The sequence below is a fragment of the Dermacentor variabilis genome, chromosome 4 (genome assembly GCF_050947875.1).
Source record: "Dermacentor variabilis isolate Ectoservices chromosome 4, ASM5094787v1, whole genome shotgun sequence".
Taxonomy (NCBI): domain Eukaryota; kingdom Metazoa; phylum Arthropoda; class Arachnida; order Ixodida; family Ixodidae; genus Dermacentor; species Dermacentor variabilis.
Genome location: NC_134571.1, coordinates 24,776,716 through 24,800,559, shown reverse-complemented (window position 1 = coordinate 24,800,559; position 23,844 = coordinate 24,776,716). Strand labels below are relative to the sequence as shown.

Genomic DNA, 23,844 nt, shown 5'->3' with positions numbered 1-23,844 from the left:
TTCGGTTACTGCAAACAGTTTGCACGGTCATCCCATCAAGATCAGCATATGTCTGGTTCAAGTTCACCCACACGACAACATCAGCGCGATAGGAATCTGCGGCTCTTACAGACGCCATCCATCAAGAGCCACCTAACCGGAGAGCTACACTTTGCTATATTAAAGTGGCCATTCAAACTCTGAAATGAAGGCTTTATCGCGACCCTCATGAATAGCAGGTATCTCAAATCAGATAGTATTATCACTGCGCTGTTGAACATGGGTACACATTGAAATTTCAGTGACTGTCGGGCCATTTCGCCATCATCGGCAAATAAAGTGTCAACCAAGCAGCGCGCTCCACTCGTTAACAAGTCCAGCGTGTGCTTTTGTCATTGTCAAGGCCTGATGAAGCATGGCAACTTCGCATACTTGCTTATCACACTACAGTAGAACATTAAGATTCTGCAGAATGTGCCAAAAGCTCGCGACTATTCACTGTGCCTTTGACTACCACCTGCACTCGATGAGATGCATCGTTACTGTGTCGCTTGTGGGTGAGAATCGCTCGTAGAAATGCCCACTGTTTTAGTATCGGCATCATTGGCAGCGCCTAGGGCAACTTGCTTGATTTGCGACGAGACCACGAGTAACTCTTCATCTACTGTCCTTCTTTGGAGACAGACATAGCGTGCTATATTAATCTGACTGGAGGACAGAACATTCGTAGAATAAAAGATATTGAGATAATCGTCGCTGGACTGAGTCGGAACCTGCCACAGACGCCAGAGTGAAGATGAAGACTCAGCAGGAGCAGTGGGAGAGGTGAAGCGAGCTAAATAGCTTCTCCAAGTTAATTGCTTCTCGCATTCAATTATTCATGACTACAAGGTGTGTGAGTCTCTTGTTTCTTTATTGACGCTAGCCTCTACATGCTACCTACGGAACGAGCAAAAACGTTTTTTCTTCAAGTCGGCTTCTCCAAAGTAAGTATCCTTATGAGGGAAAGCAAGCTCTACGTGTTTGCTTTACAGACTGTTTTCATTTACATGCAAATATTTGCATGTGTAAATGAGAAGATTACCACATGCTAATAGTTCATTTCGTTAGACATGCATTAACCAGCACATTAGATACATTTAAAACTCTCTACTATTGACACTGTCACCCAACCGATCACACCATCACAGAAATTATTTTTCGTCACCTATATGCAAAGACGCAAAAAAGGCACATACGTAAGCGCGAGACAGATCACAAAGTAAAATCTCTGCCACAACATTATGCAGAAACTACCTAAGTGTGTGTGTGTTTTCGCACCTGCGGAAACCACACAGTGTTGTCGAAAGGGCGTAACCAGGAACGTTATCGCCCTCGCTATGAAGAAAGAAAGCAAACTTGGAGGGAGCGTTATGTCACACAGTCAGCCTTCGTGAGCCAACTCTCCCTGAAGACATTTCCTTCGCCTCTCTCTCTCTCTCTCTCTCTCTCTAAACAAGAACTGTCTCTGAAAATACAAAATCAGCGTTGCTTTTGATAATTTACCAGTTGGTAATAATACGTATTGTCATTTTAGCGATTTTGTCGCTAGATTTTGCGACTTTCTTTTATGTTTAGCGGCAATGTCTTCAATTTAGCGACCGATAGCTTTTTAGCAACTTGAATGAACAATTGGCGATATTTTTGCAATTTCGAAGGCAGGAAAATTGCTTCAAGAATGGCCTTCTAAACACAATTTATTATTCAAAAAGTACATGTAAGCGGCCGTAACTCGCTGTATGATGCATAGGCTCCATGCATGGTGAAGCAACGGTTGCCTTTACAATGTGCTCACAAAATTTATGTTTTTATTCTTTACAAAGCCGATTTCAGTTACTATAAATGTTGCGGGTTCTGCGGTATTACTAAATACAGTCGACTGGAGACGTTCTCAAACGTTGGAGTAAATTAGTTGAGCAAGGCCAATTGGAAGGAATTTTATGTTCGTATTTACAAGACAGCAGGTGAATAACATCGATCGACTGCACAGAAGGGCGTAGATATCAGAGCAGCGGAGCTCGTTTACACGAATCTGAACAAATCACTACCGTTTCTCATGGCCTTTCGGCCCAATCAATATTTCACGGTTGCTTCTGGTAGATCAAGGGTGGAAGCGTCGCCCTTAAGTTGTGGAAACCTCCGGTAATTGTCATCGCCATGTTAACAACAAGCGGCCAAGCACGTTCCCCAGAATGTAGTTCTCCTACAACGAAAGTCCAGAGCCAGAAAAATTCAGGGAGATTGTAGGCTAAGTGCCTTTTTTGTGTGTGCTAGAAAAAAAAAAAGGTTAGTTTTGTGTGTGTGCTTTTTTTAATCGTGTTTTATTTGTAACTTTACAATCTGGAAGGCAAATGCAGAATTTACGCTGTCTTCGTCTATTAACAAAATATATTCGCAAGGTAAAAGCGATCTGCACCCTGCTTTTAGATGCACTGTTTTTTGTTTTTGTTTACGTCTCTTCGGCCAGACACGTAACAGTGTGCCCGACTCTAAAAGAAAACTATTCAATTTAAAACAAACACGAATTAAGAAGACAAAGCTTATCAGCGGTAGTTACTAAAGCAGCTTTTATATACCAGACGTGCTCCCATAGCCAGCGTTGCCGTTATATCGCGCACCCGAAGGATGGGTGACGCAGAGTGTTCTGCGCGAGCCCCTTGTTGAACGCTGATTATGATTATAGAGTCTATAACCGGGATATACTACATGGCACGAGTAAGGCGCGGATACAGCCGTGAAAAAAAAAGAGAGAGAGAGAGATAATTTAATTGAAAGAAGGCAGAGAGGTCGGCCTGAGCTAAGGTGCTCTAGCCTGCTACTCTGCACAGGGGGAGGGGGAACGGGGACATAAAGATGTGATGAGGGATGATGATGACATAGCAAGAGTGATGCGCAAAGGTGAAAGCAAGTTCAACACTCTGATGATAAACATTCACAAATGTCATCCATGAAGCCACAGTCAGGTTTCGCCTCTGTGGTCACCAATTTGAGTGAACTTAAAAGTAGAGGCGTTAGGACGAAGCTGGTGTGGGCCTCCCCTGCGTGAACAGCACAAGCGCCAAACAAAATCTTTATAGCATATAAAGAGCTGCGTTAAGCAGCTCTAGCACGGCGAGCACTTGTAGGGCACTTTTAGCGGCCGGAGTCTCGAGACCACCGAGAATCACGCGCATTGATTCTACTAGGTGCTTCAGCATTTTTTGTACACTCTCCTTCTCATTGTGTTTATCTCCTTGCCTGCCCGTAGTGTCACCGGTTTCATTGGCCCTATAATTCTTGGCTTCATGGTGCAGAGGACCGCTAGTGCCCGCTGGCATGGCCGTGGGCCTAGAGGGCAGCAAAGGCCATTCCGTGTCTGTATCAGCCGGTGGAGGTGAAATGTTTGCCGCGTGCTCTCGTCGACCTTGAATTATCAGTAGACGCCGTTACCGTCGTCGATGCACGCACAGGCAGAGGTGGTCGTGGTACCTGTGCCACGCTAGGTAGTTCTCCTGAAATGGTTTTGTGATGCTTCTGTCGCGAGGGTTGGTCACTTCGGCGAATAGATTGAGCAGCCTCTTTACGTGAAGATTGGTCTCTTGCCATTTTTCGAAGAATACGAACCTCCTGTTTCATCTTCGGGCATTCCTTTGAAGTCGCTTCGTGAGAGCCAGTACAGTTGGGACATTTAAATTAGGACGCCTCACAGTCGGTGGTATCATGCTCTCCGCCGCAACGCGAGCAGGTGGCTTTGCTTCTACAAACAGCACTCACGTGTCCTATCTTGTGACATTTCCGGCACTGAATAGGCCTCGGAACGAATGGTCGTACTCGGTGTATAACGTAGCCCACTTTGACAGACGCTGGTAATGTCGAAGAAGCAAACGTTAACTTGATACATCGGGAGTGCCCCAAGCGGTGAATCTCAAGAATGCGCACCGATGACCTCAAAAGACTATTGAGGTCCGCATGCTTGATTTCAAGCTCCACGTCGGAAATCACTCCAGTTGTTGTCTCCTTCCCGAAAGTAATAAAGGAGCGGACGGGGATGGCGCTTACCGGAATTCCGCAATACTGGAACTTCTCCAGTATTGCGGAATTTTTCACATCTATTGTCAGGATGCTCTCGCGAGCGTTGATCCTGATCTCGTTACTTTGCCCAGGGGCCACACTTTCAACATATTCGGTTAGAAACTGCCTGCTGAGGGAGTTCATGCTGTGAGACGGCGAGAGCGGCACGTAAGAAACCATGAAGGATTCTTGCTCACTCTGATGCGATGAAGTCGCCTCAGTCGACATACGGCGGATCTTCTTATACGGCGACCCATGACTACGGTGTACTCGCTGTCAGAGTCCATGGCTTCTGGCGTTGAGATCTCCCAAGAATCGAGCTGGTCCGAGCTTCCAAAGGCACGTCGTCCAAAAATGAGCGATGAAGTAGACGACTGACCTTGTTCAGGTGGTCGTGGGAACATCTTCTTGCTCATTCTTGATGAAATGACTCTCACGAAAATGGCGAGAACGTAAAAAAATGCATAACAGCGAGAGGTCCAGAGCACCAGTAAGCTCTGGGCACTCGTGAAAAAGAAATCGTGGGAAAACACGCATGACCGTCGCCTGCAACACTTCAGTTGCGGGTCCACAAGCTCAGTAATTTCATTCCTAATGCATTGCGATGCCTACGCCATCGTGTCTAAGGTTTCATGTCTAGATATCTCACCACCCTTAGCACCAATGCGAGGAAAGTTAACCCCCACAAAATTCGCAGTAAGTTGTCATGACCTACTAAAGCAATAAATACATGTTTGCTTTGCGTTTATAAATTTTGGATAGCTCTCTTCACAGAGACATACATGCCCTTGTCAACTATGGTTAAAAACCACGCTCGTTAGTAGACAATGGCATCCTGCTTGACCGATCTGTTTTTGTCTGCCCACAAAATCCTTCATAGTAAGCGAATATCATTGCAATATACACTCTTTATGACACTGTCACAAGAACGTATTAATTTTAAATTCAAATACTGCAATTAAGCTTTCAAGGCAAGTCTGGAGTCATGAAGCATACACGGACATAAACTGAACTATGAGAAGTTGAAACATCTATTCGTATTTTTTCATTAAACGTAGATGAACAGGAAGGTAGGCTGCATTAGAGGCGACTATACTAAGACACTGTTAAAAAATTAAGGCTACCCCTTTCTCTATGATAAACAGCATACCACATATAGAATACAAACATAACAAGTGTACGAAAAAAATGTAAATAGACGTAAATTGTGAGCACGAAAATTGTGAGCATTATATTCATATTCTTCTGCGCATATCGATCATCATAGCCAGCGTCACCCTGTTCAGCGCACGGTCCTTCTCGATAAACTGCCCAGGTTCCAGCTATCTCACAATAAAAACAATACAAATGTTAAAACTAACCAGAAGAAGCGACCCACATGCATCCGTGTTAAGTAACACGAGCTCAGTAATATTGTGCAATGGAGACGCTATTGCGCGTGCATGTGATTGTTCAAGTAGTCCTGAAAGCAAAGACCCAATATAAGTCGCGTTCATAAGACTCTACAAATAAAATAAATCGATTAGTTAACTGCCAACAAGGAAGTTCCGTAGGACTGTCAAATTCTGTCTTTGTTCTCTTTTTTTGTTTTCTACGAGTTCCCATTTGTGTTCACTGGTGTTAGGAAACCCTGGAACACGTGTGGAGTATAATTGAGCGCCTTCCCCGCGCAAAGCGAAGGAGACCATTACGCGCACAATTCGACAAACCTAAATGAGTGTCTTACCGGACGAAAAAGCTAAATAAAGAAATGATATCAAAGGCACAAGCGCGTTCTACAACACCGCGGCAGAGCACGCTATAACGTCCAGGTGGAGCTGCGACGTTCGCAGGTCTCTTTGGGCGGCACGCAACCTAACCGTAATGTCGTGCACACTTTGTTGGAACAAGACAGAGCGAGTCAGACACGCTACCCCCCTACTGACGTCAATGTTCGCCTTACAGGACCACGCATCGCGTGCTAGCGCGGCGATCACCGTTATTTTCGGTGGGACCATTCATTTACGGGGACTCGAATCGGAAGTTAAAAATGTGCCCTGGTCAAGAAAACATGACAAGAATGCAAACAAATTCACGTTCCACGAAGAGTGCTTGTGCCCAAACTGAAAAGTTTTAGAAATATTCAGGCTAATCACACAAAGGCACCCTCAATAATTAACCGTGCTAGAGCAAGAACTTAAGCCAACGTTGTTGAAGCTTTCGTCAGGGCAGCATCTGCGCTGACACGACGCGCAGGCGGCCCCAGTAACTTCTGTGGTTGCGGCCCTGTAACGTGCGAACTGAGCGCGTGTGGTGTGCGGGACGGCCTGTGGTTTTAAAGAAAGACAAAGAACGATGGGAGTAGGCGAGAGCACGCAAAGTGCAGTGCTCAATCACCAGCTAGATTACGGGGCTTTTCGAAGAAGTAAAAAAAGAAAGAAAAAGGAAAGAAAGACAGGGGATTTAGGAACGCCGAGATGGCTGGGAGGAGGAGACGAGTGGCTGGGAGGGTACAGAAGTACTATAGTGGACCGAGACAACCATCCGGGAGGCTGTTCGAGGACATACTGCGGCTTCTTCGCCTTCGTACCAGTGATCTCCGGTGTTCCAAGCAACGCGGGCCCAAGTGCGAGCAAGACATCGCTCACTAGTGCAGCGACACGTTGGCCTAGCTGCGTACTATCGCCGCGCGTCCATCACACGTGACTCTGCAGCGACGCTTCGCAAGTACCTGTAACCGGCACAGACTTTAGATTATGTGAGCGTTTAACCTTTCTTAGAACATTTAGCGTCGCATAACAGGTGCCATTTTCGTTAGTACGTTGCTTGTGTTTTTTTTTTCCTGGTTTCTGTTTGAATTAGATGTTCTTGCCTTGTGTTACAACCACGGCTTCTTGGCCTTTGTTTCCTTTTTTTCCGACTCAGTACTAATTCTAGCCATGAACTGGGATATTCACCCTCACGTGCAACTTGACATTACCATCACCAGAAGGCTGGCCAATCTCGGACGCCGCTGTACGTTCCGAGAGAAGCCTTATCTAACATGTGAAACAAAAAACCCGACATCTTTCATTTTCCCTTCCTTTCAAATTGCATAGCTGTGTTTCTTCACGTTGCGCAGAAGTGCAACAATGAGCAGAAGTCTAACCAGTTTGTTGCTCGAGGGTTTCTTACCTGCGCATCGATTTTCTTATTTCTCGCTGCACATTACCGTCAAATAGAACGAATCACGCACGCCACTTGATAACAGCTGCAGCTTATACGTGCTGATGACGCGGGGAATAACAACAATATAATAACAAGAAGGCGGTGAAGGACGAGGACAGAGAAATTGACAGAAGCCCGGGGAAGCCTTCCCAAATGCAAGTCACCGCCAACCAATGCGCGTAACTCCTCCACGATACGTTGCAGCTGTGCTATTTCACTCAAACTAATGCAGGCAACTAAAATCAAGCGTCTTTACCTAACTAAGTATCATGGTAGAAAGAGTATCACATTTAAATCATATTGTTTTCCTTTTTCTTTACCTTGTAGCAATCACTTTCCGGAGACTCATACTGCCGTACTCTGCATTGTACTCTCGATTATCGCCCTCTCCCGCACTGCCATCAGCCGTTCTTCACCGTTCGTTTGCCTTTTTCGACGCCCTTGAGAAGGCGCTGGCCTCAACTTGGGCGACAAGGTAATAAAGGTTCCTCGCAAATCATGCCAACACTGCAATCCGGAAGCATGGCCTCGCGGTAAGGAGGTGGGGGAGGGAGGGGGAGAGCACCAGCAGTCGAACCCCGAAAACGAAAAGTGCGAAAGATCAGGAAGAAGATGAAGAGCATGGCACATGCAAGAGCAAGGCAAGGCAGGAAAGTAAGCGCGCACTGCTGCCTGCGATGGCGGTAGTGCGTGGAAACGACGACCGGGGGTATAAAACAAGATCCGGAAACAAAGTGGCAGCAGTACTGGCAGCTCCTGGGCGAGTAAGCAAATACAAAAAAAAAGAGGACGTAGGAAGAACAAGGAAAGCCAAGGGATCTTAGGGAAGAGAATAACGCGCCGTCGCGCCGCGCCACTCACCGGAGAAACACTGCTGCGCGGTATACATGAAAGAGGAAAGAAGAGGCAGGAAGGAAAGAGACAACAGAGTCAGCGTTCAGCCACCGCTTCCCCCGGGAGTTGGGGTAATGGACGCGCCCCGCGTCACTTCCGCCAACTTCCGGTAGCTCTCCTTTCCTTCCCCAGCAACTTTCCCCCCCTGCGGTGCCTCCCCTTTCCCGCCCCCTCTCACCCTCACCTCGTCCCGGGACACCTCGGCGGTGCCGACGCCAGCAGGCGCAGCGCCAGGAGGAGAACGAGGGGCAGTCAATGCGGCGCAACTGGGGCCGTCCCTTTCTTCGGGCCCAGCTTCCCCCATCCCTTCCTCTCTCCCCTTTTTCGCAGTCTTCCTCTTTGCCCCTTACAGGCAGGGGGAGTGGAGACTCGCACACTGTGACGTTGATCCGGCAGCGCCGCACTTGCAGCCGGGCTACTGACCGACTCGACAGCTCGCGCTGGCCTTTTTTTTAAACAGTACAGCACGTCGTCCGCACGTCGTCCCTGAGGCAGGAGCTGCTTACGACCGGTACGGAATCGGTGAGTACCTCATTGCGCCGGAAGCCCGTGCTGCACTTCACGTTGCAAGGACGCGACAATGAGCGTTGCCCGGACGCTTCTCTCTTTTTTCCCCTCCTTTCTTTTCCTCCACTTTTACCCCTCTCTGCTGCGGCTACGAAAATTTATTCCTTGCATCTGCCACCTTCAATCGGTGCCCGCCGCTCTTGTGTCGTTGTTGCGCAGCTCTGCGCGAAAATACCCCTCCGCGCTCTCGCGCGTCGCGGACTTTAGCGAAGGTCACGATTCTCTCGCCGCTTCTTCTCTCATCTTCGACGCATGCCGATTGAGCGCGACGGAGTCGGAAGGGTGAGGCGGACGGTACGATGGTGTTGCGGCTGAGAGCCACGAAAAACTTCGGCTAGCGTAAACCTAGCGCTAATCCTGTGGCCGCCGGCTTAAGCGGCGCGTGAAGACGACTGTCACGGCGATCTGCCGCTCGCAGACCGCGTGTACTCTGCGGGAGACAAATTGGGCCCTACGCAGGCTCTTTGAAGGACGCGAAAGGGGCAGACCGTCACAGCGAGCAAATGGGTCGTGAAAGGACTTGCCTCATTAGATCCTGTACATGAGATCGCACTCACGCGATAATTTGTGGTGCTATTTTTTTCTTCTTCTTTCTAACACTTGTCAGTACATTCTGCGTATTTCGCAAGTGAAGGTGACCTATTCATTTCTGTCTGCTGCCCCAAGCTCCACTGCAACAACTTTCTTATCGTACGCACAGATACACTTGTCTAGTGCCCTGCAGTAATGGTAACATTTTATTTGATGCATTTTACATTTTCTCCAAGGTAAGGTTGCCTAAAAAGTTCGCGTAACACTTGCGAGAGAATTCACAGTCAGTCGTCAACGTGCCACCTGTAATACAAGAAACGAAATAAAGGATGCGTTTACCGGTGTGATGGTACTCAATGTATGCGCTGTCTATTCGCTGCCTCGTTTGCTTTATTCTTTAAGATAGTGGCTATGAAAAAAATACTGAAAAGCTATTCTTGTTGTTCGTTATTTTCGGAAGTTACCGCTAGAAAATAAACACGAGACTTAAAGAAAGGGACAACACGAAGCGGTAACACATAAAGGTCCCTACTTTTGAAGTAACGTAACATAGCAGAATGTGGGTGTAGGCTTCCATTTCGTGTTGTCCCTTTCTTCAATTCTCCTGTTTTCTTGCGGTAACTTCGCAAAATCATGAATAACGAACTGGCCTACACCCACACTCTGCTATGTTACATTACTTCAAAAGTAGGCACTCTTATGTGTTACCGCTTCGTGTTGTCCCTTTCTTCAAGTCTGGTGTTTTCTTGCGGTAACTTCCTAATAACATGAATAACCAACTGGCCTACACCCACACTCTGCTGTTCTTGTCAGCTGTAGGTCACAGCTACATGCCAAAGAGCAGCTCTTTGGAGTTGACACCAAATGCTTGTCGTTCTTTCAGGAGTTCATAGCATGTTTTGAATGTAATATAACTTGTTACTCTTCGATGGTGCCAACAGCGTTAATATCTGCGTCATCGCTGGCTAACACGGAGCGATACTGTTAGAATTTTACTCACCCCTCTATTTTATAAAGCGCTGCCACACTGCGTATGAAGCTCGACAGAAGCAGCCTGCTGTTAATTTCAACATCAAATCCCCCCAACGGTCACGTTTATCACGGTTAAGCTGGCTCTCCGAGCAATATTGCATGACCGGCATCCTCCGAAACGGACAAGCGAAACTTAATGCAAATCTGCTCAAGTTCACAGTGCACACGTCATCACAAAACCGGGCATAGCTTATGCGAGCATATACGAAGCGCAAACATTATCCGGGGTTGAAATTATTGCATGTATTCTCTTGCAAAATAGTAAGTAAAAGACTCAGTGATATGGAGGCTTTTTCACTTCATTCTAATATATGCGCGCTTCGAATCGGGGTTAATTTAATTTATTCTTTATATTAAAAAAGGTTGCTGATAACTTCGTTTCTCGAAAAAAAATTGCAATGTCTGCTCCGGCCATGGTCGTGGTAGACTACACCCTGAACTAGTAACGCCTATGTGGTGCTTGCAACGAACCATTTGGTTCCAGTAATCGCTAGTAATCGTCCTATGGCGAAGCTTTGACTTAGATGCATCTATTTGCTGTGTGCGTGTGCTACTTTGGCAATATAATAGGTCGTCTATAGAGATGCGCCTGGTGAGATTAGGCCGACTATGTCGGAAATTGCTCGGGCATGTATAGCAGCAGCAGAACTGCGCAGTACTTAGTCCACGATCCCCATCACTATGCAGAGTAGCATGTAGGCGCCTGCTGATACGCCCGCAGAATTCTCTGTATTTCAATGAAGTGTTCTTTCTCTCTCTTTCCTGCCCAGTACTTAGAGCTTTGGAAGAGGCCACTTCACTGCTTGTTATTTAAATACAGCATACGAGCACTAAGCAGAGCTACTTAAATAGCTCGCTGAACCGATTTTATATCTGATGGTCCACCTCGTTGTGTGGCTCTGCCCGATAATTAAGGAGAGCTGTAGTTTCAAGTAACGAACGAGCTAAGTACCTCCTAATGTTTTCTAGAATAAGCACACTCGTTATCATAAAACAAACAAAAATAAAGAAAGTATGTCATTAGTTATATACATAATAATGACGCTATTTCCCATCCAGATAATGATAGGACCCGGTGCTTAGTATTTTTTAGGTTATTTGTTATACTGAAGTCTGTAATTCTCCGGAGACCACCGCACGAAAATATCGGAAATGGTTTTCAGTGCGCTAGAAACCAGGAGGAGAGGGATGATTTTGGCAAGCGCGCGATTTCTTCAGCATCAGTTTGGCTCACATCCTCTAAATCCAGGAATTATCTATTCTGTCTCGGTCGGTGGATTTATTTTAGTGCCTTAAGAAATAGGATAGACGAGGATTAGCATTGTGTTAAAGTCGTACCGGGAATGGGACGAACAGTTTCTGGAGCCAGTGTTGTTAAGGACCTCTCGGACCTTGTATCGCTTGCGGCGCGTGTTGTTCATTGCGCTGATATCTTGCATGCCATTTCCTGTCAGTGGAATATGAAGAACACCTTTCACTTGATTTTCTTTAATTATGCAAGAGTGGCTATCTGTTAGAGGCCTTTTTTACCATTCCTCCTTCCCCTTCTTCCGTATTTTCTCTTATATATTTTTTATTTCTTGGAAAAAAGAACATACTCACCAGCATCCCGGTGTCGAACGTACCAAGGTTACAATTTATTCTAAGTGGGTGAGGTTACTAATAAAGGGGGAGAGGATGGGTAAGCTAGAAGCTTGGTTGGGGATGGGTGTTTTCCTAAATAAGATATTCGTCGCTGGTACATTTTAATGCAATATAACGCTCGTAATAAACTTGTATAGCAAAACGATATAATCAAATCAAGAGAAAATCAAGAAAACGGCAGTTCCACTGTGCGTTACGTGCTATACAAGTTGGGAAGACAAATGTTAATGTGAACCAAAAAACGTGCATCCCCTATACTTTTTGCAACGTTATTTGATGTCCATGGTGTCATCCTAAATGGCCGGTCAATGGGTAAGAAAAGGTGATGTCTCTTTTCACTCAGTGATTTCTCCTCTCCTTCTCCTGCGCCAACGCTTTGGATGTCACTGTAAAGCCTTGAGGGAGTTGAATTCTCATATCATAGCATTAAGTACTTTAGGAAAATTTGCGGTTGACTTTATCCAACGCCTGCTTTGTCAATTTGCAGGAAGTGAAAACGCGAACTATGAACGCGTGCTCGATCGATCAGAACTCTGTCGCAATTTCTGATAGCCTTATGAGACATTAGTTTCCTTCTGAAGACTAACGTTTCATCTGTTAAAATAATTTTACTGTTCAAAATAGTCGTTCTACTCTTCGCCAAATGTATCCTGGTAGTGCAATATGCGTTAAAGTATGTGTACCAATAAAATTGTGTCTATTCTACAGGCCATACTCCATATCTTCAATTCAGAATTGTATGGAGCCTAACGAAGTCGCATATCAGTAGTCAGCATATGAGTAGTCGCGGTAGACAAATTTGAAGATGCTTACTTCGATGAAAATCCAAGACGTCATTAAAAAGAAGAAAGCGAAATTGAATGGCGTTTGTTATGCGTACATTGAAAGCACCAACAGAAAACATTGACTCTAAGAACCATAACTCATCAAAGTGAAAAGAATTCACTCGGACTCGAGTTCCCCCCCCCCCCCCCCCCCCCCCCACCAAAGTCAGACTCAGTCCAACTCACTCGGACTGAGACCCACAAATATCAGGCACAGCCTGGCTGACTCATTCTCACTATCTAAAAATTAGACTCAGCCAAGCTAACTCGGACTCAGACTCACTAAAATTTGTTTCAGGCATGCTTAGTAAGTGTTACGGGATGACGGATTCATACTTGCTCGAGGCCGTTCGGAATCATGTAATCGTCGACTCCCAAACTAAATGATATTGGGCTAGTCCGTTTACCATCAATGAACCTTTTAGCCCAGTGCGGGCTCTTGAGCTATGTATACGAAAGTAAGCACGTGCCCCTGAACTCTGCCAGACGGACAGCTAGACGCGCTAGACGTAAAGAGCATACTCAGTGCAAATCAGCGTGGGAGTTGCGTGTAGGCCTCATATAAAGTTCATATTTAAGAAAAATAGGCCTGCGATATTTACTGTATAATATGACAGCTTAAATGCGTAAAATTTGATTTATTAGCGCATTATTATTATGTCCTCACTCAAGGTTACTTAGCGAGTACATTTGACGGGTGTTACTGGTGCAAACGGACCCCGCTCCTGGACGCTAATCGTGATCATGTGCCCTAGCATATAGTCTTGTGAAACGCAGCAACAAGTGAAATCCCATGTGATTCAGACTTGCATCGACTACCCACACTCATTTCGACTCGCTCAGACTCGTGATTGACTGGGAATCTGAGTCACCCTACGCGTGAGCACAACTTATATCTGAGAAAACGGTCATTACTTTTTTCTTTATTATACACCTAGTCGGCTGATAAGAAACTTCACAAAGTATCTAAATGATGCTTAACGAAGAACAAACATTATCAGGTTATGACGCGGATAAGAGGTAGAACCACATGCCACCTTTTGATAACTTTCTTTCTTTCTTTCTTTTATTTCGCTCCTTTTGTTTTTGTTTTTTACGAACACATATGACAACACTAAATTTAACACGAATTTCTGATGCCACTAGCTTGTTCCCAGATCTCCGTATAGTATTTTCCCGCTGGCGTCGCCGCCAGTAGTTTGTCCTTACGAAAGCTTTTAGGGATTCCTCTAAACGAAAATAAATCGGGCTACGCAGACCCAATTTTTGGAGAAAGTACTTCCGTAAACACAAGAACATGCTGCAAAGAAAGAAAGAAGGAAAGAAAGAAAGAAAAAAGGAAAGAAAGAAACCTCAAGCGCCTTGCCTTTTTGCCAGTCCGCTGCAGTGTTTGTCAAAGCCTGTAAAGCGTGCTTTGCCTGCAGAACGTTTGTGCTATAACAGAAGCCAGACTCGCGGGCCTTCTGCGCTCTTATTGAATGGCCGCTTATCTGGGGGCTTTATACTCCGTCAAAAAGGCGCGAGCACACCACCGTTATTTTATGATGCTGGCGTAACGAGGTTTCACTTTTATTTTTGCAATTCATTTTGAAGGCACAATGCGCTTACTGCTCGTTTTAGAGCGACAACATGGATTAATACGAAACTGAAGCACCGATGGTTAAAGGTAAGCAAGCGCGCCAGGTCCTCGCAAAAAAGCACCTCAAACACCATAAAGCGTCACTTTCTTTCGGCCATTATTATGGCTAGTTTTGACAATCCCGCATACGAACACGTTGCGAAAGAAAAGAAGGACGGAGATAAACAGCAGAAGGCGCAGCTAAGCGCGCTTTCTTTTGGAAGAAAGAACGCGGTTATGTCTCCCCACTACAAGCCTAGTTTTATACAGGTAGCTCATTCTTCTTTAGTTTCGGAAGAGAAACTGAACAATATAGGAACGGTAGCAAGAACCACCAGTTTTGATGTGTTGTTTGCTCAATGAAGGTAAGAAGCACGCGGAAACTAATCGGTATGTGCGCAGCCCGTGGGTGATTAGGTCAGTGCGGAAAAAAAAAGCGAGACCGCCTCTTAAATGAGAAAGATCCCACAGAAGGCGTCCATGTAGCTATCTTCTAAACCGTGGGGAAAAGATGCTCAGAAAAAAATGGAAATAAAAGAGAAGAATAAACTGAAGGAAGCGGTGGCCGAAATGTATACCGGCGACTGTGTGCCGACAAGGCAACAGTATCACTTTCGCTAATTGGCCTCTGCAAAGCAAACGCACTCTGCAGACGAGACTCTCTCTCTGGAAGGTCCTCCAAAAAAAGGCACCATTTCTACACCGCCCCCGAGCTCGCCTGCCCCACGCGTGTGTGTGCGTGGCTCTGTGCGCGGAGAGGCGTCCAAACAGTGTTTCGTGTCCGTCACTTGCACAGGTGCGCCGCACGCCACGTACCAGGATGAACTCGGGGCACGGGGCACCTCGGTGCCGCTGGTGCTCGGGGACCGCGGCTACGAGACGCGCGCCCGCTGAGTGTCGCATGGCATGTCGCGTTCGCAAATCGAAGGCCTCACATACATGTACGCCCGTACAAGCGTGTGCGCACGCACGCACGTGTGGTTGGCCACTGCTGCTTTGCCCACAGACCTTCTTGCCCGTCGAACCAGCCCCCTCGTCCCTTTTATCGCGTGCCGTGCGAAGGCGCGCTTTGTGTACCTTAGAAGCTCTCCGTCTTTGAAGCGTCTACATCGAGGTCGCCCAGAGACAGTTATTTTCGGCTGTGTTGGTTCGGGGCCTTTCTGCACTCTCCCTTCACCCGCACACTCTCTCGCTCTTATTTTCTTCCGGCGTAGGACGGGTCCTTTGTCTCCACCTGATTTTGCTGCTTCGGGTCGGTGGAGAAAGCAAAGGCAGTCCCGTAGACCATCTTCTTGTGCCACGTCCTTATCACCACCCAGATCCGACGCTGAATCGATAGTCCTCTCCCTGTCTGCTGCTTTGCTTGCTCGTCGTTTCTCTTCCCCTCCGCCGTGCTTAGTTTTTATTCCCCAATTCTTGGCCACGAGATCGATACCGTAGAGCCAGGACTCGCTAAGGGACGACCCCGAAAGCCGCCGTCCTTGCTAGCTTGCGCCCCATCGCGCCGTCGCCTTGCTCTCGCCTGTGTATGTAGCAGCGACGGACTCTCTCGCTCTTCCATTTTCCTCTCGATTTTTCAGGTTTTATGTTATTGTTTTTTCGTTTGTTTGTGTCTCGTGACTCTGAGCTGCGACCTCGACCGTAAAACCGAAACCAGACAGTCGATCTAGAATAGCAAGACTGAAACCCAGCATCCTGTAAGCGTGTTTGCTGCAATAAAGCGACGTGTGATATCCGCATAGCTCCCGGGCTGTAAGTAAGCCAACGGTGTTTGTCACTCTAGTTATCCCTCTTTCTCTCTCCCTTGATCAAACATTGGACAGATACACAAACAGGATATGTCCAGGAATTTGCGTCAATAAGTATTTTATTTTCCTCACCGGTCATCTGCGTTTTTTTTTCTGTCAGTTCAAGTGGCTATTATTTTATTCGTTTGTCGTAGATTGTTTTCCAATCATCACTGTATAGAAAGAGCAGAACCATGGGGCTGGTTATCTTGCTTCCTTCATATTTCATCTGGGCATATATATATATATATATATATATATATATATGTGTGTGTGTGTGTGTGTGTGTGTGTGTGTGTGTGTGTGTGTGTGTGTGTGTGTGTGTGTGTGTGTGTGTGTGTGTGTGTGTGTTGGAAGAAATAACGCGGTGATGGCTCCCCACTACAAGCCTAGTCTTACACAGGTAGCTCATTCTTCTTTAGTGTCGGAAGAGAAACTGACCAATATAGGAACTGTAGCGGGAACCACCAGTATTGATGTGTTGCTCGCTCAAGAAATGTATATATATATATATATATATATATATATATATATATACACACACACTTGTTTTTTCAATTTTCAGAACCTGTGCGATATAGGAAAGTGCCATAAAGCACGGAATTTTTAATCAACTCAGGCGCCTTCGTTGATAGGTTATTGGACAAAGTGTTTTATCCGTTGTGATGAGAGAGAATTGTTGCCGCTTGAAGTGTGACATTCTTTAATGCAGAAGAATGGTGCTGGCCTCCGCCTGCAGATTGCTGTGCGGGCATGGCGAACCGAGAAAATATAGCGCTTTTTTCTTTCTCCAGTCGATCTGTGAAGTCCAATGCGCAAAATAGCGTGAAAGTAACTGGACTCTTCAAATAAAACATTATAAAAATTCATTATTTTCAGCCCATCGCTACACACTGAATACTTTAGATAAGTACGGTTGCCGTGCTCCGCTTCTCTTTCTGGCGCTATTGCAATATCTCTCGTCACTTCAACGTTGCCGAAAAGTTCTCTTTATACCGTGAACGCAGAGTGAAAAAGTTTGGAGAAGCTCCGTGGGCGATTATTTTTATTCCCAAATTTAGGACTTCACTGTGGTCCCCACAAGGAAAGCAATTCCTACGCACTTGGAGAAAAATGTTCATTTCGGAGGACATAAATCATGCTTACCGCTTACCGTTCTGCCGAGAAACACGGTGACGGTGCGGCTGGCATCCATTTATCTGGAAAGCGAAAACACGGAGATTGAGTACAAGATATATTTTAAAAAAACACCTAAATAATGGCGAGTGCAGGTTTGGTGCTTTGTGAGGATGTGTTGAATATGTTACCTTGGTTATGAATTTTTGCCACTTTGCTGCGATCCTTTCTCACAACGAGTCTGAGTGCAAGAACTACTAAAACTTCCACTGAGCAAATGCTCGTGTGATCATACATGTCGAGCGGATATCAATGCCTCCTAAGTCGTCTTCGCAGCACTAAATTACACAGTAGATCTTGTCGGATCCGTGCATTGCGTACTCAGAAGATCGCATAACGAATTGAAATAAGTATGAAGTGAATAACAGTGGCTGGGTGGTCGTATATCATGCAATTAGCCATCTGCATGTTTCCTTACTTGTTATTATCATTTGAGCTGCTACGTGAAAATAAAACAGCCTTGTATTCAAGCGGATGAGATCAACAGGAGTCTGGAGGTTTTGTTCAGGGTGAATAATCGTTGCGTTGTATTGATTGGCATGGAGAGCTGTTACGTGATCTGGGCCCAGTTACTGGCGACTTCACACGATATATATTTTATGACAAACTTACATTGTAGTGACTGAGCAGCGGTCTTTAGATAATCACCGCATACCGTTAGCGAGCTTTACAATAAAGAAAAAAAGCGCACAGAAAAACAAAGGAAAGAAAAAGAAGAAGAAAAAGTTGAACTCATGGAAGAAAACACTGTAGTGCAGCAAGAGTGTTGAAGTTAGTTCGTCATTCGCACGCATTTCTTTTTTCACCCCAATAATCACAAATGATACGGCACGACCGTCACCGCTTTTGAAACGCCATTTCGTCAGAGTCGTACATTTGAAAAAATCTAGCTCTGTTTTTCTTGTCTCTGATAAAAGAGATAAAAGAAAGAAAGAAAGAAAGAAAAGAAAGAAAGAAAGAAAGAAAGAAAGAAAGAAAGAAAGAAAGAAAGAAAGAAAGAAAGAAAGAAAGAAAGAAAGAAAGAAAGAACGTTTTCTTTCGGAGCGTTGCATTACCGGATCAATGTAAGCAGCGCTCATTTCTTGCAAACGCGAGGCTAGTGCTCGAGTGCGTAACTTTGAGGATATGTGCTCGTTACCCTCTAAAGTGAGAGATTTACGTGAGCTGCAAAAGGGGTCCTGACCGAAATTTCTCTTACGTAAATTCTCTGTCTCGAAGCGGCCACTCAGGCCATAGCGCCGTCGAAAGCTGTCTTGACGCGCAGCGCGAAACCGTAGCCACGCTGCCCCCTCTGCTCAATAAAGACGCTGGCGAGCGAACAGAGACGACATAGGCGACGCGGGACGCGCGTGTGTAGCACCAAGAACGGGTGACAGTTCGATTTTCCGGAGCGCTCCGGTTCCTGAAGATTGTTTCTTCGAAATTGCAAGCCGGTTCTTGTAACCCTCGCCCTCCTTCTTTACATCTCGCTGCTGCGTGAGGGGCAGCGCAACTCTATGGGCAGCACCGCCGAAGTAGCCGTCTGAGGATTTCCGCAATGCACTAAGGCCCCTCCATCTCCTCTCTCCCGCCTTTTCTTGTCTACTATCTTAGAACAGTTGCAAAGCAACGCTCCTGATTTAGGCAGCGCCTTCTCTGAAGGCACCCGCATTGTAACTAGATTGCGATAGAGGAACTTACGATGCGGGAAGCCTTTCTTGGCTTACTCGAAGACGACTGCATTCGACGCTAGCTTAGCTGCTGTTTATTTGTTTCTTTTTATTTGCTTGTCTGTTTGTTCTTTTTCTCTGCGCGTGCGTGTCTGGGGAAGCTCAGCAATAACGTGTGAGCGCGTAGCCCGGTGCGGCTGCATCCGTAGACTATCTGAGAAACTTTCTGGGGCTGCCGCTGAGAGCTTTTGGTATAGAACCTTTATAACTTGGCTACCGGCAGTACAGTGTTAGGCTCACTTTGGAAGAAAGAGACCCGCACAGTGCGCACAGTCATCCATTTGCAGCGCACATTGATGTAAAAAAGAAAACGAAAAAAAAGAAAAAGAACTCCTGCGCATTTTGCAGTGCAGTCATAATGACAGTTGCAGCCTTATTTCCCCAAGCATTTGTCTTATTGTTTTGCTTTATTCGCACTGACTTTGCCTGACTTCTTCAGACCGTTCCATCATGCGTACGTGCGCGAGCTCACCGCCTACTTCTACCCCCTCCTCCTCTATTTATCTTATCTTTCAAATTCCTCTTTTACCCCGAGTAGGGTAGCCAACCAGACGCATTTCTGGTTAACATACCTGCCTTCTCTTTTTCTTTCATCCTCCTCCTCCTCCATCACCGCTGGAGAACATCAATGTCTGTACTGTTAAACGGGGGTAAAAATTGTACATGCCTCCGCTCTCTCTAGGGCTTCTGAGCATGTGTTCACGTGGGTGACAGCAGCAGGCACGTACCCAGGGGGGGGGGGCCCAAGGGGGCCCGCCCCCCCCCCTTGAAGTTAAGACGCATACCCCCCCCCCCTCCCCGCCCACGCCACCACTTCTCACACACATTCCTAAAGCGCTGCCAAATCAATGTTGAAACTTGACAGCTATTTGGTGGTCAACATTTCGCTGCCTTTTTCACTCCTTTTGGATGGCGGTAGTTATCGGCATCTCCTTCGGTGTGAAGGCCAGTTTCCTCATTGATTCGGTGCCCACGCGATTGACTCGAGATGCTTTCAGTTGTCACCGTCTTTTCGACGGTCACGCGCATCGCTGTTGGTTCGTTAGTCCAACCTTCTTTGTTTAGGCTGATCCAGGAACCAGGAAAGGGATTCGGTTCGTGGTCAGCTGGTCTGTATGCACGTGGAACGAGTTGCGGCCGGAGAAAGCGCCAACTGGGTTTAACTTTTCCTTTTGCTTCATTATTTCCTCGAGTGCCGGCTGGCTGCGACGCTGACAGATCCTCGGAACCATATACCTGCGACATGGGTTAAATAAGGTGGAAAATAAAATAATACGAGACAGCGTCCATCATCAAACCCTGCAATAGCCGTTAAAACCATAAGCAACATGAATGTCATCCGTTACCTCGTCTAGTTTTTGCCTAATTGTAGAGGAGTTTTCGTGCAAAATTGCCAACTGGAAACAAGAGTCGCAAGGAGTTGAGAAATTAAGCGATCTACTAAGGAATAAATTGTCGGCAACCGAGGCAACAGCCAAACAGGAAGAAAAAGCGAAAATTAACAAATTTAACCGTTGTTTATGAAAATATTTATAGATCAATATATTTTTATTAAGAAAGGAAGTAGAAAAAACGCCGTCAGAAGTGGAGAACAATTCCGTGTTTTTTGAATGACGCTGCTACAGTTATCACTCGAGCCACCTGACGTAGCCACTCCTCTGCTGTGCTCATGTAAGTGTATTTCCAAGCTTCCGGCGGTGGGCGTAGTACGTCTAGAATCTCAGCGTCCTGCACCCTACGCGGTTGTACGGGACTGGCTGCCACGCATCCTTACATAACTTCCCAAATAACAATACGAGTCGGTTGCTGCACTTGGTAGAGCATAAACGAGGGATCCAAAAGAACTGTGATGGTTCTGCAAGTATATATTTCTCTATAATTCTTCCAGAGCCAATTAAAACAACGCTACTATAGTCGAATACAGATTAAGTTTGCAGTGAAGCCCCGCCCACGCCCTCATAACCGCCAGCCACTGTTCCTCCGGGAGGCTGCAAATAATTTGTACTTCAAACTTTTCCTGTTACCCAAATAAGCCGGTAACCACAAAAATAAAATTATTAGCGCGTAATTTTATACCTTTTGCCTCGCCTATTATAGTGCAATGGCCAAAGCCTATTTCTTTATTGAACTGAAACAACATGCTTGCTTTGCTGCAAGTATTTATCGTCAAGTTTTACTTCAGTTGGCAGCGAAGTTTCATGATTAAAACGAGTTCAGCAGTGAAATGAACGGCACCGCAGACTTTTGAAGAGTGAAATGCTCGGATTCCATACACTTTGTCCATGTCTGTTGCCTAGTAAACGTACACCTCCCCCCCCCCCGGTCATTTGCACAGAAGTTACCTTGCGTTGCCCCCCCCCCCCACCTCGAAAAAAAATCCTGTGTACGTGCCTGGACAGCAGTGCAGGTGATACTATTGTGACGCCCATGGGGGGAGTGTTCTCTCTCTCTCTCTCTCCCGTAGAGAGAATCAAACAGACCATATTTCTCTTACACCTATAATGGTAATGTGCTTCACGTCATCCGTGAGGAGCGCTAGTGTCGTTCGCGGTTGCCGCCATATTGCCGGCCATGGTTTCATGAGTTCGCTTGTAAGCTGCTGCCGAAATGCCCGACCTTCCTTACAAAGTGTCTCAGTCTGTTTTGGCTCTCAATTGGTGCGTCGTTCGTGGAGGATGAATTAAAGCACGTGCGCACGTAGGTTGAACCAGAGTAGCAAAGGACTATCGCTAAACGAACCAGAAAAATTACGCCATCGAAAACGCAACTATGCAGCTGTGTCGACCCGCTCGAACTCAAAGACTCAGCTTCAGCGCGGTACTGGACTACCGCCTCGCGTTGACCTCGCTGACGTTAAGCACTGCTTGGAGAACGCAACATCCTTAGGGAATTTAGCCCCTGGTCACTGCAAAGTTCACACGAATAATGTCACGTCAACGCTTGTTAAATGTCCGTTCATTACGCTAACGACTACTCGATACATAGGGCAAGCTTCGTGGTGAAAATTAGACGACCTTAGGAGCAATTTTCATCCTGATGCTCGGTTCAGCTTGCGCATGCAAGTTTAAATCCAAGAGAACTACCCCGAAGTTGCACAACGACGCTAACTTTGACAAACGTCAGAGACTGGGGCGCGAAAAATAACTAAACAATAAAATATATACCGCTAATGAGGGAAAAAACAGCTGTGAGTTTAATTAAGACAAACGCGAATGCAAAAGAAATAAAAGAAGGACACATTCGAGTGAGTTGCGCAGGCAGAAAAGTATAGAGAATAGAGTACTGGGGATGCTATCTATGAAGCCATCTTGGTTTTGTAAAGTTCAAAGGTAAAACACCCGTTTTCCATTAACATGCATTGTTTCCTTCCCGCAGAGGGCTTAATATAGCAGACTTGGTCACGTGGAGGAACGAAAGACTCGGTTAAGCTCCGCTCACACTCTCATTATGGTAAGGTGTACTTTTTCTCTTGTACGCAATTAGTGCGATAGCGAACCTTTATCCCCCTTCTCCCGTTCACATTATCATCAGAAGCAACGCTTCGTCCCTACCCGCCGCCTCTCGCTTGAAAAAGAAAAACTATCCTTCAGTTTTATGAATGTGCACTGGGATCGCGACGAGTCGCGGCATTTACTTTGGGCAGAATCTTTTGATAGCTCTCCCTCGGTTTTGACGGCATTTAACTAGGGTAGAGCCTTCAGCCATCTTTCTGGAAACCCGATGCCTTTGTAACAGTCGACTCTGTTAACTATAGGTGGGCGAACAAGCATTTATAGCCCATATTAATAAGGATACAAGGATCAAGACTCCGCCAGGCTACAAGAAGTATTACGCAGCACGGACCTAGCGGAGCAGCTCTGGACCGTCCAGCGAGCCCACGATGCGGCCAGGGAGTTACAACTCCCGGTCCCAACGTGGGAGTAGCCCGCTCTATGTGGCCTTGCGCCCCGTAGCTTGCAGAACCTTTCATTAAAGTTATTCCATCCATCCATCCATCCATCCATCCATCCATCCATCCATCCAACCATCCATCCATCCATCCATCCATCCATCCATCCATCCATCCATCCATCCATCCATCCATCCATCCATCCATCCATCCATCCATGTGTTTTGCATGTTTGAAACGTGAGAGCTTAATGGCGAAGGTAACACTTTGAAAGTCTGCTCTTACAAGAGATCCAGAGTTATTTTGTTCGTAATAATTTACCGGTTGTCTGCCCTCTGCTTTAGCTTTCATCTTGAGCGCAATGACAGCAAACCATTACAGTCCACTGGAACTGATATTCGCACACATAAGATTGTACACGTACGCGGCTGATGTTCATTTTCCTTTGCTGAGCCAGTTTGGGGGTAATGACATGGTAGCTTTTCTTTTTATTTTCAGGTAAGTGTGCCTGCATTAGGAATGCATGCCCCTAGGCAGCAAAAGAGAAAAGAAAGACATTTATCTTTAGGTTGAAGCATTTCACTTCACCCTTCTTGGGCAATCGGCAGACAGAAGGAACTAAAAAGAAAGGCTCCTGTAGAAAGGCTGAGAAGTTGAGTGGGATTGTGCTCGGTTGTGATGGGCTTTTTATACTTATTTGCGATACTGCGAGTCTCAGCAAGACAAAGCAGGTTGGCATTGTATTGCAGAGTGTTACCAAAAGTCTCAGTTTTTCCTGAAAGGCAGAGCATCGAATTGCGATAGCAAATTAGTAGACAGCTATACGAAGTAAGGACAGTAGTTGTTGTTTCTTTTCGGGCGGTGGGGGGGGGGGGGGGGTGCGTGTAAATTTGTAAACATAGGCATATTAACTAAATTA

General features: G+C 46.1%; 3 protein-coding genes across 4 annotated transcripts in view; 1 reads left to right on the top strand and 2 right to left on the bottom strand.

Moving 5' to 3' along the window:
• Positions 1-17,352, bottom strand: part of LOC142578825 (ganglioside GM2 activator-like) — a 138,017-nt gene extending 120,665 nt beyond the window's left edge. Inside the window, exon 1 of the mRNA XM_075688442.1 lies at positions 17,305-17,352. Within this exon, the coding sequence (XP_075544557.1) occupies positions 17,305-17,346 (42 nt within the window). The 5' untranslated portion in view covers positions 17,347-17,352. The remainder of the gene's footprint in view (positions 1-17,304) is intronic.
• The window catches only part of LOC142578823 (uncharacterized), a 524,047-nt gene that overhangs the window by 40,432 nt on the left and 459,771 nt on the right, over positions 1-23,844 (top strand). The gene's annotated exons all lie outside the window — the stretch shown is intronic.
• LOC142578827 (GSK3-beta interaction protein) overlaps positions 1-23,844 on the bottom strand; it is a 613,414-nt gene that overhangs the window by 369,090 nt on the left and 220,480 nt on the right. The gene's annotated exons all lie outside the window — the stretch shown is intronic.